This window comes from Pristiophorus japonicus, chromosome 7 (genome assembly GCF_044704955.1).
Source record: "Pristiophorus japonicus isolate sPriJap1 chromosome 7, sPriJap1.hap1, whole genome shotgun sequence".
NCBI classification, from domain to species: Eukaryota; Metazoa; Chordata; class Chondrichthyes; family Pristiophoridae; genus Pristiophorus; species Pristiophorus japonicus.
Genome location: NC_091983.1, coordinates 242,918,184 through 242,936,529, shown reverse-complemented (window position 1 = coordinate 242,936,529; position 18,346 = coordinate 242,918,184). Strand labels below are relative to the sequence as shown.

Sequence of the window (18,346 nt, the reverse complement as noted above, 5' to 3'; positions counted from 1 at the left end):
TGACAGATTAGGAAAAGGGGAGGTGCAAAGAGACCTGGGTGTCATGGTACATCAGTCATTGAAGGTTGGCATGCAGGTGCAGCAGGCGGTTAAGAAAGCAAATGGCATGTTGGCCTTCATAGCAAGGGGATTTGAGTACAGGGGCAGGGAGGTGTTGCTACAGTTGTACAGGGCATTGGTGAGGCCACACCTGGAGTATTGTGTACAGTTTTGGTCTCCTAACCTGAGGAAGGACATTCTTGCTATTGAGGGAGTGCAGCGAAGGTTCACCAGACTGATTCCCGGGATGGCGGGACTGACCTATCAAGAAAGACTGGATCAACTGGGCTTGTATTCACTGGAGTTCAGAAGAATGAGAGGGGACCTCATAGAAACATATAAAATTCTGACGGGGTTAGACAGGTTAGATGCAGGAAGAATGTTCCCAATGTTGGGGAAGTCCAGAACCAGGGGTCACAGTCTAAGGATAAGGGGTAAGCCATTTAGGACCGAGATGCGGAGGAACTTCTTCACCCAGAGAGTGGTGAACCTGTGGAATTCTCTACCACAGAAAGTTGTTGAGGCCAATTCACTAAATATATTCAAAAAGGAGTTAGATGAGGTCCTTACTGCTAGGGGGATCAAGGGGTATGGCGAGAAAGCAGGAATGGGGTACTGAAGTTGAATGTTCAGCCATGAACTCATTGAATGGCGGTGCAGGCTAGAAGGGCCGAATGGCCTACTCCTGCACCTATTTTCTATGTTTCTATGTTTCTATGACATTTGCGCTATATCTCAGCATGCCACACATTGCTGCATTCGACAGGTCACTGAAGCCCTTTACGCACGCAGAATGGATTTATCAGCTTCCCTATGACCAGGGAGGCACAGACTGAGAGGGCTCTAGGATTTTCCAGAATTGCAAACTTCCCCAAGGTGCAGGGAGCAATAGACTATATGCACATCGCCATGCGGGCATCTTTTCAGGATGCAGAGGTTTTTCGGAACCGAAAGGGATTCCACACCCTGAATGTGCAATTCGTTGTCGACCACCAGCAAATTATAATGGCACTAAATGCAAAATTTCTGGGCAGCATCCGTGATGCTCACATCCTGCGAGAGAGTGCTGTATCTGGCATGTTTACCAGTCAGCCACAAGGTCAGTGCTGGATGCTTGGTGACACCTGGCTGATGACACCCCTGCGTAATATCCACACAGAAGCCAAGAAGCGATACAACGAGAGTCACAGAGTCACACGCAATATCGTCGAGAATACCATTGGAGTGCTTATGCAGTGCTTTAGATGCCTAGTCCACTCAGGAGGTAAGCTACATTACCACCCTGAGCAGGTAGCTCAATTTGTGGTGGTGTGCTGCATACTGCACAACATGGCTATCAGGAGGGGACAAGAATTGCCAGAAGGGATTGCCGGTCCACCTCAGGAGAGAGAGGAAAAGGAGGACGAGGAGGTGGACGCTGACCTCGGGCCAGACAATAAGGCTGACGCTGAAACCATGCCCCCGTCCCCCTCTAGACCGGAGGAAAGGGCCCGTGGTGGCTACATAGCTGCAAGACTCTTACGTCAGCAGCTCATAAATGAGCGCTTTGCTTGAAATAACATTGGTAGTATTAACAAAGTTGCAAGACTGCCGTGTCTGCAGCTCATACATCAATGGTGTGCATTACGTTGGTGACAGTTACAGTTTAAGTTGATTCAAATAACGTTTAATTATCCCCTTTCATGTTAAGGGATCACCAGTGTGTAACGGTGCAGCTATCTGAGACAATGCGCAACAAGGTTATGTTAAATAAAAACCATTTAATGAGAACATTTGTATGAAATCATAATTATAACTTTAAAAAACACTCCACCCCACAATAGATTTATAACATTATAACATATCATTCATTAAATGTTCAACATTTCAAATAACACTTCATAAACATAGAACACAAATGCAAAAAAACAAGGTACCCCCCCCCCCCCTCCCAACAAAATAGCAGCAACAACATTAAAATACTGTGACCAAGACAACACCTGCGGCCATGCACCTCACTTTCCTTACCCTGCCGCCCCCCTCCCCCCCCCCAGGCTTCTCCTCCCTACCTCTACTGCTTCGCCTCACTCCAAGTCATCTGGCCGAGGAGCTCCTCAGGCGCTGCTTCATTAGGGGAATGATGGCAGAACCGCGGCTTGGACGGATACGGGAGAGGACGGTCCCAAGGTGGGAACGTGTTCCGAGCCAGAAGCAAGATCTACCTTGGCTGTCATGTGTCATTGGCAATGGGGGTGCGGAACCTGGGGGTGCAGTGCCGCGCTCCGGAACCACTTGGAGGCCTCTGCCACCAGTGTTCCTGGCTATCACCTCCAGGGCCTCCGCCATCCGTGGCACGTACTCGCTCATGGCGGTGGACATGCTGGCCATTTGTTGGGATATGCCCCCCATTGTCTGTAGGATCTGCTGTAGGATATGTCAACACTCCTCCTGGACAAGTGTACCATGTCCCCACTCAGATCTGCTGCTCGTGGAGCAGACCTGCTGCATCGAACTAATCTCCGTATGGTTGGCGCAGTCCTGGAGACACCTCGGGTGGCCTGTGGCCTGCGGCAAGGTGCTTGGGGCCAGTACCTCCATGGTGGAGGAGCGAATGGCCGCAGGAGCACGAGATGTCATGGGTGTTGACTATTATGGAGCTTGGCGATGCAGGCTCCTCGAAGTCCGCACTCTCATCCGTGGAGAAGGCACCCAGCAGCTCCACGGGCGAGAATCGGTGCTTCTCAGCACCAGATGCACGATCATCCGGCGACTCCGACCCCGCACCCCCAGCTTCTGGGCTTGGTGGTGTTGCATGGGGTCACGCTTCTGGCTGAGCTACAAAACATAAATTAGGTTATTAGAGGAGAAGGGGGTGCTCGGGTCACAAGGTGATTCCAATGCTACACACAGCATATGCATGACAAAAGCAGCACCACTATCAAAACCATCACAGACATCACATTTCATCACCATGACCAAATTTTGCATTGCAATTATTCTTATGAGGCCATCATTATTTAGAGAACACTTTTATCAATCATCTATCATATATTATTGGTCGGATATGAGTGGGTGACATCTATTGACTTTACATCACGCAATGGTGTATACTTTACTCACGCGGCATCACATCAGGTTCTGCAACTGTATGCATGGCTGACTGGGAGTAGCTCCCCACTAGTGCCAGCACCTGCTCCTCGATGTCGGTGAGCTCGATAATGACTGGTGACTCACCAGCCATTCTCCTCTAGTCGGCCCTATTCTTCGAAAGCTTCTTCTGTAAAAGGTAATGCCCAGCATAACATAGCATGAGATAATTGTGTGATATCATTGCTAGGTACTGTCATAGAGACTAATACAACACATAACCGACAGATGTAATCATGACTATTATGATCATTATTATTCTTTACCGAAAGAGGTACATCGTAAACACAGGCTTTGAGTAAAACATTCCCGGTATAAGTGCAAGACATCACATCTGATTTTAATCAATCATTACACTTACAAATCAAATTATATCAATATATAAGTGCCTGTAAATAAATGTAATACTTACTCTGGCGGATCCGACAAGGTCGTTCCAGCGCTTGCGGCACTGGTTGCCCTCACGCACCTCGTTGGTGGCCGACGTGACGACCTCGGCTATGTCGGCCCATATCTTCTGGTATACCTTTGGGATGGGCTTCCCACGCCCACCCTGGGTTAATTGACCCCAGCGTGACTCCACCTCCTGCAGGAGGGAGGCATTTGCTTCGTCAGAGAATCTCCTTGCTCGTTTGCATCCTCCCAATTGTTCCTCTGGCACCTCACTGCTTTCACCAGCGTCCTCAGTCTCCACAGTGTGCTGTGTTGCCTCCTCCATCCCTTCCATTTTAAATAGTATTTTTTCAACAAAAACTTAGTGGCAACAACGTTCTTTGTGCTCAGCAGTCTTTTTGCTGCTGGTAAATCTCCCTCCTACCTCCCAAAACAGCCAAACAAGCACACAACACACCCACACATGCTTTCAATTCCTCTCTGCTCCCTCTCTCTCACTCTCCTCTTCTGCGCATGTATTGATGACCCCTGAACTCCTGAAACACGGAAAATGACCATTGCCATGCCATTGCTATGGATGCCAACACTTTACGGCAGAAGGTCAAAAAATTTAACACTAACGCCCATTTCAGATCGCTCGCAGTAACGCCCATTTTATAAAATGGAAAGTTGGAGTTTTGAAAATGGGCATTAATCCGACGATCTCAAAACCCATATTTACTACCGCACTGGAAATAATGCCCATTTTTGGCCGATTTGTAACCCCTGATCTCAGAATAAGGGACCATCCATTTAAAACTGAGATGAGGAGGAATTTCTTCTCTCAGAGGGTTGTAAATCTATGGAATTCTTTGCCCCAGAGAGCTGTGGAGGCTGGGTCATTGAATATATTTAAGGCGGAGATAGACAGATTTTTGAGCGATAAGGGTTATGGAGAGCAGGCAGGGAAGTGGAGCTGAGTCCATGATCAGATCAGCCATGATCTTATTAAATGGCGAAGCAGGCTCGAGGGGCCAAATGGTCTACTCCTGCTCCTTTCTCATGTTCTTATGTCTTCGGCCTCTCTCTATGTTTATGCCTCCTCTGCTGCTGCTGCCAACTCCTCGGGCATCATCGAATTATATATTTGACTGCCTAGGTTTCTCTTTTCATGCACACACTTCACCATTTTTTCAGTGAATGTGTACTCTAATTCCTTGTTTATCCTCTCAAAATGTATTACCTCACAGTTCTCCACATTAAATTACATATGCCACCTGTCTTCACATTCTGCTCACCTGTTTATGCCATCCAAGCTCTCTCCCAATCTGAAGCTGTGTTTGCCAAACCACCTTTTTTGTGTCGTCAGTAAGTTTCAAGATTATGTTCCCTATGTTTATCAATTACTGTAATTTTATGTTGCCGACTTGCAATTACTGAAATAACAATACTTTATCAGATTTTGCTGCCTAATTGTTGCAAGTAAATACAGAAATAGCAAAAATAATATTAAGTACTTTGATAAAATAATAAAAATGTAATATTGTTGTTTTCAGATATCTGACTTGCGAGAGATGCACATAGATGAAGTAGTGAACGAAATAGCCAGAACGATTATAGTCAAAATACCTGAGGATCATTGTTTAACTTTGGAAAACCTGCTTATATATAATGAGGTAACATTATTTTATAGATTTTTAGAATCTATACTTTGAATTCAACTTAATGACCATTGAGAAATGTTTGGGTTAATCAAGGGCAGCCAACAAACATTCATTAAAGGCAAATTGTGTTTGACAAATTTAATAGACATTTTGAAGTGACTGATTTGGGAATGCCGCAGCTGTGGTATATCTGAAGCTAGATTTTCCATATTTTTTGCATGCTTAACGCCTGCCCATTTTACCGCTGAAATTATGTATAATGTCCATATATCGCCCATTTAGCCACAAAATGGAAACTGACGGGTATTTTTCGGAAGCTTATTGCCAAGCGTTACTTTCCCCATGTGCTTAATGCCGGAAAAAAATAATACCACCCGTCCATTTTTTTTGGGCTGCATCATCAGAATGGAAGAAATCAACGGCCATAGTATCGCCCAGTGTTACTTTTCGTACGGAATTAACACGGAGATTCAATAATACCGCCCGCCCATTTTTTTTGACGCAAAAAGCACATTTGACGAAACTAACACCTAGGAGATCGCCCACCGTCAATTTCACCACCTCGCACACATATCACCCACAATATCGCTCACCCAAAAAACCGCCGAGAAAAAGTGGAACTGCTCTGAACTAAAGCCAGCGGTGTGCCTGCCATTTTTTAAATCGCAGGTTGCTTCATTCAAAAGGCTGCTTCAACTTCGGGGGAGTTTGCATTGACTCTGGAGTTCATCTCAGGTGAAGTGACCATCTCAACAGATATATTTTCAGACTCTGGACTATTGGGGGTTTACTCTAGGTGTATGTTAGTGAGGAAATTATTGCCTCTGCTCAATCGCTATTATACTTCCATTGCAATGGGACCAGCCATTTCTCAGCCTGCATCAATTAATACGCAGATGCTACAGAGTGCAGATAGCACCATGTGTGATGGGTGGGGTTAAACTAATATGGCAGGGTGATGGGAACCTATGCAGGGAGACAGAGGGAAGTAAAATGGGGGCAGAAGCAAAAGATAGAAAGAGGAAAAGTAAAAGTGGAGGGCAGTGAAACCCAAGGCAAAAATCAAAAAGGGCCACATTACAGCAAAATTCTAAAGGGACAAAGTGATTTAAAAAGATAAGCCTGAAGACTCTGTGCCTCACTGTGAAGAGTATTCGTAATAATGTGGATGAATTAACTGCGCAGGTAGCTATTAACGAATATGATATAATTAGAATTACGGAGACATGGCACCAGGGTGACCAAGGCTGGGAACTCAACATCCAGGAGTATTCAACATTCAGGAAGGATAGATAGAAAGGAAACGGAGGTGGGGTAGCATTGCTGGTTAAAGAGGAAATTAACGCAATAATAAGGAGGGACATTAGCTTGGATGATGTGGAACCTGTATGGGTGGAGCTGCGAAATACCAAAGGACAGAAAATCCATATTAGTCAGGAAATTGTGTTAGGGAAATTGATGGGATTGAAGGCCAATAAATCCCCAGGGCCTGATAGTCTGCATCCCAGAGTACTTAAGGAAGTGGCCCTAGAAATAGTGGATGCATTGGAGATTATTTTTCAGCAGTCCACCGACTCTGGATCAGTTCCTATGGACTGGAGGGTAGCTAATGCAACACCACTTTTTAAGAAAGAGAGAGAGAAAATGGGGATTTATAGACCGGTTAGCCTGACATCAGTAGTGGGGAAAATGTTGGAATCAATAATTAAAGATGAAATAGCAGCGCATTTGGAAAGCAGTGACAGGATCGGTCCGAGTCAGCATGGATTTATGAAAGGGAAATCATGCTTGACAAATTTTCTAGAATTTTTTGAGGATGTAACTGGTAGAATGGAGAACCAGTGGATGTGGTGTATTTGGACTTTCAAAAGGCTTTTGACAAGGTCCCACACAAGAGATTAGTGTGCAAAATTAAAGCACATGGTATTAGGGGTAATGTATTGACGTGGATAGAGAACTGGTTGGCAGACAGGAAGCAGAGAGTCGGGATAAACGGATCTTTTTCAGAATGGCAGGCAGTGAATAGTGGGGTGCAGCAGACTCAGTGCTGGTACCTCAGCTATTTACAATATACATTAATGATTTGGATAAAGGAATTGAATGTAATATCCCCAATTTGCAGATGACACTAAACTGGGTGGCGGTGTGAGCTGTGAGGAGGATGCTAAGAGGCTGCAGGTGACTTCGACAGGTTAGATCAATGGGCAAATAAATGCATTGCAGATGCAGTATAATGTGGATAAATGTGAGGTTATCCACTTTGGTAGCAAAAACACGGAGGCAGAATATTATCTGAATGGCAGCAGATTAGGAAAAGGAGAAGTGCAATGAGACCTGGGTGTCATGGTACATCAGACATTGAAAGTTGGCATGCAGGTATAGCAGGCGGTGAAGAAAGCAAATGGCATGTTGGCCTTCATAGCTAGGGGATTTGAGTATAGGAGCAGGGAGGTTTTACTGCAGTTGTACAGGGCCTTGTTGAGGGCTCACCTGGAATATTGTGTTCAGTTTTGGTGTCCTAATCTGAGGAAGGACGTTCTTGTTATTGAGGGAGTGCAGCGAAGATTCACTAGGCTGATTCCTGGGATGGCAGGATTGACATATGAGGAGACACTGGATCGACTGGGGATGTATTCAGTGGTGTTGAGAAGGATAAGAGGGGATCTCATCGAAACATATAAAATTATGACGGGACTGGACAGGTTAGATGCAGGAAGAATGTTCCCGATGTTTGGGAGGTCCAGAACCAGGGGCACAGCCGAAGGATAAGGGGAAAGCCATTTAGGACCGAAATGAGGAGAAACTTCTTCACTCAGAGAGTTGTTAACCTGTGTAATTCTCTACTGCAGAGAGTTGTTGATGCCAGTTCGTTAGATATATTCAAGAGGGAGTTAGATATGGCCATTACGGCTAAAGGGATCAAGGGATATGGAGAGAAAGCAGGAAAGGGGTACTGAGGTGATGATCAGCCATAATCTTATTGAATGGTGGTGCAACCTCGAAGGTCCGAATGGCCTACTCCTGCACCTATTTTCTATGTTTCTATGTTTATAAAACGCTAGTGGGAGTTGTGTGCAGACCACCAAACAGTAATAGTGAGGTTGGGGACAGCATCAAACAAGAAATTAGGGATGCGTGCAATAAAGATACAGCAGTTATCATGGGCGACTTGAATCTACATATAGATTGCGCTAACCAAACTGGTAGCAATATAGTGGACGACGATATTCTGGAGTGTATTAGGGATGGTATTCTTGACCAATATGTCAAGGAACCAACTAGAGGGCAGGCCATCCTAGACTGGGTGATGTGTAATGAGAAAGGACTAATTAGCAATCTTGTTGTGTGAGGCCCCTTGGGGTAGAGTGACCATAATATGATAGAATTCCTTATCAAGATGAAGAGTGACACAGTTAATTCAGAGACTAGGGTCCTGAACTTAAGGAAAGGTAACTTCGATGGTATGTGACGTGAATTGGCTAGAATAGACTGGCGAATGATACTTAAAGGGTTGATGGTGGATATGCAATGGCAAACATTTAAAGATGACATGGATGAACTTCAACAATTGTGTATCACTGTCTGGAGCAAAAATAAAATGGGGAAGGTGGCTCAACCGTGGCTAATAAGGGAAATTAGGGATAGTGTTAAATCCAAGGAAGAGGCATATAAATTGGCCAGAAAAAGCAGTAAACCTGAGAACTGGGAGAAATTTAAAATTCAGCAGAGGAGGACAAAGGGTTTAATCAGGAGGGGGAAAATAGAGTCTGAGAGGAAGCTTGCTGGGAACATAAAAACTGACTGCAAAAGCTTCTATAGATATGTGAAGAGAAAAAGATTAGTGAAGACAAATGTAGGCCCCTTGCAGTCAGAATCAGGTGAATTTATAATGGGGAACAAAGAAATGGCAGACCAATTGAAGAAATACTTTGGTTCTGTCTTCACGAAGAAAGACACAAATAACCTTCCGGAAATACTAGGTAACTGACGTTCTATTGAGAAAGAGGAACTGAAGGAAATCCTTATTCGTCAGGAAATTGTGTTAGGGAACTTGATGGGTTTGATGGCCGATAAATCCCCAGGGCTTGATAGTCTGCATCCCAGAGTACTTAAGGAAGTGGCCCTAGAAATAGTGGATGCATTGGTGATCATTTTCCAACAGTCTGTCGACTCTGGATCAGTTCCTATGGACTGGAGGGTAGCTTTTGTAACACCACTTTTTAATAAAGGAGGTACAGAGAAAACGGGGAATTATAGACCGGTGAGCCTAACATCAGTAGTGTGGAACATGTTGGAATCAATTATTAAGGATAAAATAGCAGCGCATTTGGAAAGCAGTGACAGGATCGGTTCAAGTCAGCATGGATTTATGAAAGGGAAATCATGCTTGACAACTCTTCTAGAATTTTTTGAGGATGTAACTAGTTGAGTGGACAAGGGAGAACCAGTAGATGTGGTGTATTTAGACTTTCAAAAGGCTTTTGACATGGTCCCACACAAGAGATTGGTGTGCAAAATTAAAGCACATGGTATTAGGGGTAATGTATTGACGTGGATAGAGAACTGGTTGGCAGACAGGAAGCAGAGAATCGGGATAAAGAGGTCCTTTTCAGAATGGCAGGCAGTGATTAGTGGGGTACCACAGGGCTCAGTGCTGGGACCCCAGCTATTTATAATATACATCAATGATTTAGATGAAGGAATTGAGTGTAATATCTCCAAGTTGGCAGATGACACTAAGCTGGGTGACGGTGTGAGCTGTGAGGAGGATGCTAAGATGCTGCAGAGTGACTTGGACAGGTTAGGTGCATGGGCAAATGCATGGCAGATGCAGTATAATATGGAAAATGTGAGGTTATCCACTTTTGTGGCAAAAACACAAAGGCAGAATATTATCTGAATGGTGGCAGATTAGGAAAATGGGAGGTGCAACGAGACCTGCGTTTCATGGTACATCAGTCATTGAAAATTGGCATGCAGGTACAGCAGGCGGTGAAGAAGGCAAGTGACATGTTGGCCTTCATAGCTAGGGGATTTGAGTATAGGAGCAAGGGTGTCTTACTGCAGTTGTACAGGGCCTTGTTGAGGCCTCACCTGGAATATTGTGTTCAGTTTTGGTCTCCTAATCTGAGGAAGGACGTTCTTGCTATTGAAGGAGTGCAGCGAAGATTCACAGATTGATCCCCAGGATGGCAGGACTGACATATGAGGAGAGACTGGACCGACTGGGCCTGTATTCACTAGAGTTTAGAATAATGAGAGGGGATCCTATAGAAACATATAAAATTCTGACGGACTGGACAGGTTAGATGCTGGAAGAATGTTCCCGATGTTGGGGAAGTCCAGAACCAGAGATCACAGTCGAAGGATAAGGGGTAAACCATTCAGGACCGAGATGAGGAGAAATCTTTTCACTCAGAGAGTTGTTAACCTGTGGAATTCTCTACCACAGAGAGTTTGTTAGATATATTCAAGAGGGAGTTCGATATGCCCTTACAGCTAGTAAGGGGTATGGCAAGAAAGCAGGAAAGAGGTACTGAGGTGAATGATCAGCCATGATCTTATTGAATGCTGGTGCAGGCTCGAAATGCCGAATGGTCTATTCCTGCATCTATTTTCTATGTTTCTATGTTTCTATTATGTCCCCAGTTTAATACATGCAAGAATGAGGAGGAGGGCCAGACCATACACACCCCGCACATACAGGGAAATGAGGTCTTAGCTCGACGTGCCCGACCACACCTGCCTTCGGAGACTGCACTTGCACAAGGTGGTGATCAATGAAATATGTCAGTTCATCAGGTCATATATGCAGCCTGCTAACAGGACATCAGTGTCGGTCGAGGTTAAGCTCACCTCGGCACTGTCTTTCTTTGTGTCTGGTTCCTTTCCGTCCTCCGCTGTTGAGATTTCCCTCTGCCTCACCATGCAACCCATCGCTGCATTAGACAGGTCACAAATGCCCTGTATGCGACAAGGATGGACTTTATCAGCTTCCCCATGACCACGGAGACCCAGACTGACAGGCTGGAGCATTCTACCGCATTGCTAAGTTCCCCATGGTGCAAGGAGCAATATAGTGCACTCACATCGCCATGTGGTCACCTTCTCAGGACCCAGAGCATTTTAGTAAGAGAAAAGGGTTTCACTCCCTGAAGATCCAATTCGTTGGCGACCACAACTAGCTAATAATGGCAGTGAATGCCAAATGTTCGGGTACCTTCGAAGAGGCTCACATCCTGCGTGAGAGCGCAGTCTCTGACATCTTTAAGAGTCAGCCACAAGGACAATGCTGGATGCTTGCTGATAACCGATATGGCCTAGCCAGCTGGCTGATAACCCCCCCTGTGTGACACCCACACCGAGACTGAGAAGCGATACAACCGGAGGCACAGAGATACACACAACGTGGTCCAGAAAACAATAACTGTGCTTAAGCAGCGCTTCAGATGTCTGGAGCACTCAGGAGGGGGACTACCTGAGTAAGTAGGTAAATTCGTGGTCGTGTGCTCCATGCTGCACAACATGGCTATCAGGAGTGATGAATTGCCAGAAGGGACTGTTGCTCCACCTCAGGAGAGAGTGGAAGAGGACGACGAGGGGCTGGATGCTGACCTAGGGCTAGACAACCATGCCCACGACCCCCTCCAGACTGCAGTAAAGAGCCCCTGATGGCTGTATAGCTGCAAGACTCTTACGTGAGGAGCTGATATCTGAACGATTTGCCTGAAAGAACGTTGCTGTGAGTGACAACACTGACACACTGCTGTGTGTTTGCAGCTCAGACATCAATGGTGCCCATCACCTTGGTGCCAGTTAAAGTTTACGTTGATTCAAGTTAAGTTTTATTTAACCCATTCATGTTAAGGAATCACCAGTGTGTAATGCTCCAGCTATCTGAGACAATGCGCAACAAGATTATGTTCAATAAAAACAATTTTATACCAACATTGGTCTGAAATCATAAGTATCACAGGCAATAGCACCCAACCCCCGCCCACACCCCACTTTTTCTACCATTGACATCAATCAAATGTTCAACATGTCCACCAACACAGAATACAAATGCAAAGCAGGAAGGTGGTCCCCTCCCCCCATGCACCAAGATGGAGATATAACACAACCATCACCTACGGACATGCACCTCACTTTCCTTCCTCCTTCCCCTTCTTCTACCCACCTCTACCCCTTCCCCTCCTTGCTCCACAGCACCTGGCCGAGGAGCTCCTTAGGCGGTGCCTCATTGGGGGGGTGGATGAAGGTAGAGGCGGTGGTTGCACGGATAAGGGAACGGGGGATACCGAGGGGGCAACATTCTCTGATGCAGAAGCAGGATCTTGGTCCTTGCTCTCATCTGTCGTTTGCAGTGGTGGTGCGGAACCTAGGGGTCGAGTGCTGCGCTCTGGGACCACTGGGAGGCCTGTGCCAGCAGTGTTCCTGGCTATCACATCCAGGGCCTCCGCCATCCACGGAATGTACTCAGTCATGGTGGCCAGCTGTTGGGATATGCCCCCCAATGCTTCGATGAGCTGGTCACCAATGTCTACAGTCCTCCTGGACAACTGTACCATCTCTCTGCTCTCATGTGGCACTCGTGGACAGACCTGCCACCTCCGTGGGGTCGCCGCCATCCTGGGGTGCCCTGTGGCAAGGTGCTTGGGGCTGGCACCGCCAGAGTGGAGGCGGGAATGACCGGAGGACCACTAGATGGGGTGGAATGGCTTGGAGCGTGGTGATGCAGGTTCCTCGAAGTCAGCGCTCTCATCCATAGAGAACAGACCCAGTGGATTGACGGGCGATTATCGGAGCTCCTCAGCACCAGATGTAGGATCGTCCGGAGAGTCGGGCCCCGTGCCCCCAGCTTCTGCCTCTGTTGTCTTGCCTGGCCCCGCACTGCTGGCTGAGCTGCAAAACACAATGAGGTTATTAGAGGAGAAGGGCGGGTTGGGTCACAAGGTGAGTCCAGCGCTACACACAGCATATACACGACAAAAGCACCACCGCTTTCAAAATCATCACAGACATCACATTTCATGACCATCAACACATTTGCATTGCAATGATTATCATTAGGCCAGCATTATTTCTATGACAATGTTAGAAATCATCTATCATATATGATTATTCGGATATGAGTGGGTGTGGCATCTATTGACTTTACATCATGCAATGGTGTAAGCTTTACTCACGTGGCATCACTTCAAGGTCTGCAGTTGCTTCCATGGCTGTCCGGGTGTGCTTCCCCATGAGTGCGAGCACCCGCTCCTCCATGTTTAGTGATGTCGCTGGGGACTGGTGGCCCCCTCCTACCCGTTTGCCTCTGCACGGACCTAATCTTCGATAGCTTCTTCTGTTAAAGGCGATAGGATGACATGGCATGAGATCATTGCTAGGTACTGTCACAGAGACTGATAAAACACATAACCGACAGATGTAATCATGACAATTATGATAATTATCATTCTTTACCTCAAGACGTGCAGTGTAACCGCAGGCTTTGAGTAAAATATTCCCGGTAAAAGTGGAAGATCTCGCATCTGCTGATAGTCACTCATGACTGTTACAAATCAAATTATATAAATACATAAGTACATGTAAATAAATGTAATACTTACTCTTGTGGATCCCACAAGGTTGTTCCACCGTTTGCGGCATTGGTTGCGCCCACGCATCTCGTTGGTCGCAGACGATACCACCTCTGTTATCTCGGTCCATATCTTCTGATAGGCCTTTGGGGTGCGCTTCCCACGCACTCCCTGTGTCAAATCACCCCAGCGTAACTCGACCTCCTGCAGGAGGGAGGTATTTGCCTCATCCGAGAACCTCCTCACTCTTTTGCACCCTCCCAGCTCACTGTTCTTGACAGCGTCAGTCTCCACAGCGTGCTGTGTCACCTCCTCCTCTCCGTCCATTATAGGCACCAAATTCGGGCAAATATCTGATTGGTAAAGCTAATTCTTTTTTCCCAATTTGCTCTAAAGCTCTAAACTCTCCTTCCTCCCAAAGCAGCCACACCACACACACACACGCCTTCACTCCCTCTCAGCTTCCTCTCTCTGTGTCTCCTCTTCTGTGCATGTCATGATGACCCTTGACCTCCTGAATCGCAGGAATCGAGCGTTGCCATGCCATTGCTAGGGATGGCGACACTTACGGCAGAAGGTCAGCGAGATTTAATGCTACGGCCCATTTCATATCGCTCGCGGTAACGCCCAATTTCAAAAATGGAGACTAGGTGCTTTGAGAATGGGTGAGAAGCCGAAGATCTGCAAACCCATTTTTACCGCCCACACCAGAAATAAGGCCCATTTTTGGGCGATAAGCACAAAAGTGTAAAATCTAGCCCCTGGTCTTTTAGAAACTATTCAGGCAAATTACAAAAGTTCAGGCATAATCCAAGATGAAATGTAACAGAAAGTTAATTGCTGGACAGGGAAAAAAAGAGATGGTGTTAATGAATGTTACTTGGATTGGAGACGAATTGGAAGTGGCGTATCCCAGGACTGCTTGGTCCATCATCATATTTAGATGGCACTTTGACATAGGGAACATGACATTGAAAAATACTGATGACACAAAAGTAGGTTGGGCAAACAGAAGGACTGTAAAAGACTTCAAGAGGCCTTAGGCTGGCTAGTGGAATGGGCAGATGTGTGGCAGATAATAATGTGGATAAGTGCAAGGTTTTGGAAGAAAAATAAGGAATGGGAGTTTTTATTTTAACCTGCCATTTTGAGGAAGGCAGCAGGGTCTTGCTGTAAATATGCAGATTGGGCCTCTGACGTCATCACGTCCTGGTGGCAAACAGGAAGAGAGCCAGAAGAAACCTTTAAAGGTGAGTAAATCATATTTTAGTTTTCTTGTGGGTCGGGAGGAGCAGGAGTGCTCACCTGGGCCTTGGAATGAAATCTTAGACGTACCATGCCCTGGGATGCCCTGCCCCTCCCCAACTGTGATGCCTACCTGATATCCCTCTTAACCATTTAGTCGGGTCACCAGTGGTGGAATTCTGCCATCCAAAATCCTGCTCCTGCCGGCCAGCTAGTGCTTCCTACAGATTTTCCTGGGAGACTATCATGCAGGTGAGGTCTAAAATCTTATGGGTAAGCTAGATGGTTTGCCATCACCTCAACCCCCTCGACTTATGCCAGGAGTTAAAATTGGAGTTGTCGGTGTTCAAATACTTAATTCCCTGAATGTGTACATCATGGCAGGCGAGCCCCAGGAGGGCAGAGAAAATGCTTCAAGGACACCCTCAAAGCCTCCTTTAAAAAATGTAGCATCCCTACCGACTCATGGGAATCCCTGGCCCAAGACCAATCAAAGTAGAGGATAAGCATCCGAGAACATAGAAACATAGAAAAAAGGTGCAGGAGTAGGCCATTCAGCCCTTTGAGCTTGCACCACCATTCAATAAAATCATGGCTGATCATTCACCTTAGTACCCCTTTCCTGCTTTCTCTCCATACCCCTTGATCACTATATCTAACTCCCTCTTGAATATACCTAATGAACTGACATCAACAACTCTCTGCGGTAGGGAATTCCACAGGTGAACAAATCTCTGAGTGAAGAAGTTTCTCCTCATCTCAGTCCTAAATGGCTTACCTCTTATCCTTAGACTATGTCCCCTGGTTCTGGACTTCCCCAACATCGGGAACATTCTTCCTGCATCTAACCTGTCTAGTCCCGTCAGAATTTTATATGTTTCTATGAGATCCCCTCTCATCCTTCTAAACCCCAGTGAATACAGGCCCAGTCGATCCAATCTCTCCTCATATGTCAGTCCTGCCATCCCTGGAATCAGTCTGGTGAACCTTCGCTCCACTCCCTCAATAGCAAGAACATCCTTCCTCAGATTAGGAGACCAAAACTGAACACAATATTCCAGGTGAGGGCTCACTAAGGCTGTACAACTGCAGTAAGACCTCCCTGCTCCTATACTCAAATCCCCTAGCTATGAACGGCGAACACGTCGTGTCTCTTCGTCGGGAGCACGCAGAAGCCAAGTATAGACAGTGAAACGAGCGTAGGACAAATCAAGCACCCCACTCACCAGTCCCTTCAACCACCACCTACCCCACTTGTGACAGAGACTGTAGATCTATAATGATCTCATCAGTCACCTTAGAATTCATTTTACTGTGGAAGCAAGTCATCCTCGACTCCAGGGGACTGCCTAAGAAGAAGAATTTAAAAGAAAAAAAATAAGAAAGACTTTAATATATCGGGCTCGAAATTGATGAACTCACCGCCCAGTGCCGCCAACTGCCACCCACTGCCACAAACATGTCTCTGGAAGATCCGTCCAGTGCCACTTTCGATGTGGACTGGAGCAGGCGGGAGGGGATAACTGCTGAGAACCGCCCGCTGATGTCAGCGGACAGCCAAGTGGCGCAACTGACCTCCCAACGGCCGAGATGCCAGATTGGTGCGGGCGGGAGTTGGCGCCAGAATTGGGCAGGACTGCTGGCTGAGGCTGGTCTGTCCCCGACGGTAAGTATGAAGATCATGAAAATAAGGTTAGTAAACATTTTTTTTTTCCACAGCGATTTTCCTCAATGGGGTTCCCTGAAGGTCTTCCGATGTTTTTTTTTCCTGATGATTTTTGTTTGCAGGTCTTCGACCCTCCGTGGGCCCGTCTCTATCCTCAGTGGCACTTGGGCAGCAAACGCCTTTGTCGCTGAGAATGAGAGCTCCCGCCGGCTGCCGCCCAGATTGGCAACATAAATCCTTCATTTGCCGGCCACCGCCTTTTGAAGAACCTTCACGATGAATATCCCGCCCAAAGTACCGTCAGGTACCTCGGTGGCCATCGGTGGTCCTTTGGGCGGCACTTGGGCGGGCGGGGTCCTTCACCAATTCCGGGCCCATAATGCCTTTCAGTACCTCAAAAAGTCCCAAAGTGCTTTACTGCCAGTGAAGTACTTTTGAAGTGTAGTCACTGTTGTAAACTAGGAAATGCGGCAGCCAATTGGCACAAACAGCAATGTGATAATAAGCGGATAATTTAATTAGTGATGTTGGTTGAGAGATAAATATTGGCCAGGGCATCAGGAAGAACTTCCCTGCTCTTTTTCAAATTAGTCCTGTGGGATCTTATAAATTCATTTGAGAGGGTGTTCGTTCATCAATATCTAGTAATTTCTAGGCCTATACACTTTTTTTTTAAAGATTAGAAATGCATTGGTGACCTGTATATGTAGGGTTGCAGTGTTTCACTAGTATTATGTTTACCCATGGTGTATGCTTATGTGTTCCAGGCTTCCTGCAAAGAATGGGCTGAGACTTTAGCTCCAAAAAGCAGATATGTTGAACAAACTGTGGACAGACTGGTGAAAATATTTGTAGAAGTCTCTGACATGATGTTAATTAATGAATCCACAAAATCTGATGCTGAACCAGGTGGTAAGCAAACTTGCTGTTTCAAAGACACTGATAATGAGTAACATTAAATTATTACAACCTAAGGTAGCCAAAACCATTATTATAACTTAGCGTATGCAGACTTGGCATATAATTCCAGCCATCTTAAAGCATTCTCATTACTAGTATGCCAAGTGCAAAGGCCACAAGATAGTTCAGTTAGAGGGCATGATTCACTGATGTGGGACATGGTTTGTATTTTTTTGCAAGGATACTTGTTTTCATCGCCAAGGCCTCATAGGATTTGAACTGCACTGACACTGTGCTTGTCTAGTCAGATTAAAGCTCTATCGTCCTGCTACATCCAGTCGTGAATGATGGTGGACCATTAAACAACTAATAGGAGGAGGCTCCATGAATAGCCACATCCTCAAAGATGGCAGAGCCCAGCATGTGCATGCAAAAGACAAGGCTGAAGCATTTACAACCATCTTCAGCCAGAAGTGCTGAGTGGATGATCGATATCGGCCTCCTCATGAGGTCCCGACCATCACAGAAGCCAGTCTTCCACCAATTCGATTCACTCCACATGATATCAAGAAACGGCTGAGCGCACTGGATACAGAAAAGGGCATGTGCCCTGACAACATCCAGGCTGGTGTCCTGAAGACTTGTGCTCTAGAACAAGCCACGCTACTAGCCAAGAGGTACAAGTATAGCTACAACACTGGCATCTATCCGACAATGTGAAAAACTGGCCAGGTATGTCCTGTCCACAA

The 18,346-nt window shown here is 46.2% G+C and overlaps 1 protein-coding gene across 1 annotated transcript in view; it reads left to right on the top strand.

Moving 5' to 3' along the window:
• Positions 1 to 18,346, top strand: part of LOC139266712 (dynein axonemal heavy chain 8-like) — a 2,132,242-nt gene that overhangs the window by 921,487 nt on the left and 1,192,409 nt on the right. The window contains exons 21-22 of the mRNA XM_070884298.1: positions 5,094 to 5,213; positions 17,465 to 17,609. Of these exons, the coding sequence (XP_070740399.1) occupies positions 5,094 to 5,213; positions 17,465 to 17,609 (265 nt within the window). The remainder of the gene's footprint in view (positions 1 to 5,093; positions 5,214 to 17,464; positions 17,610 to 18,346) is intronic.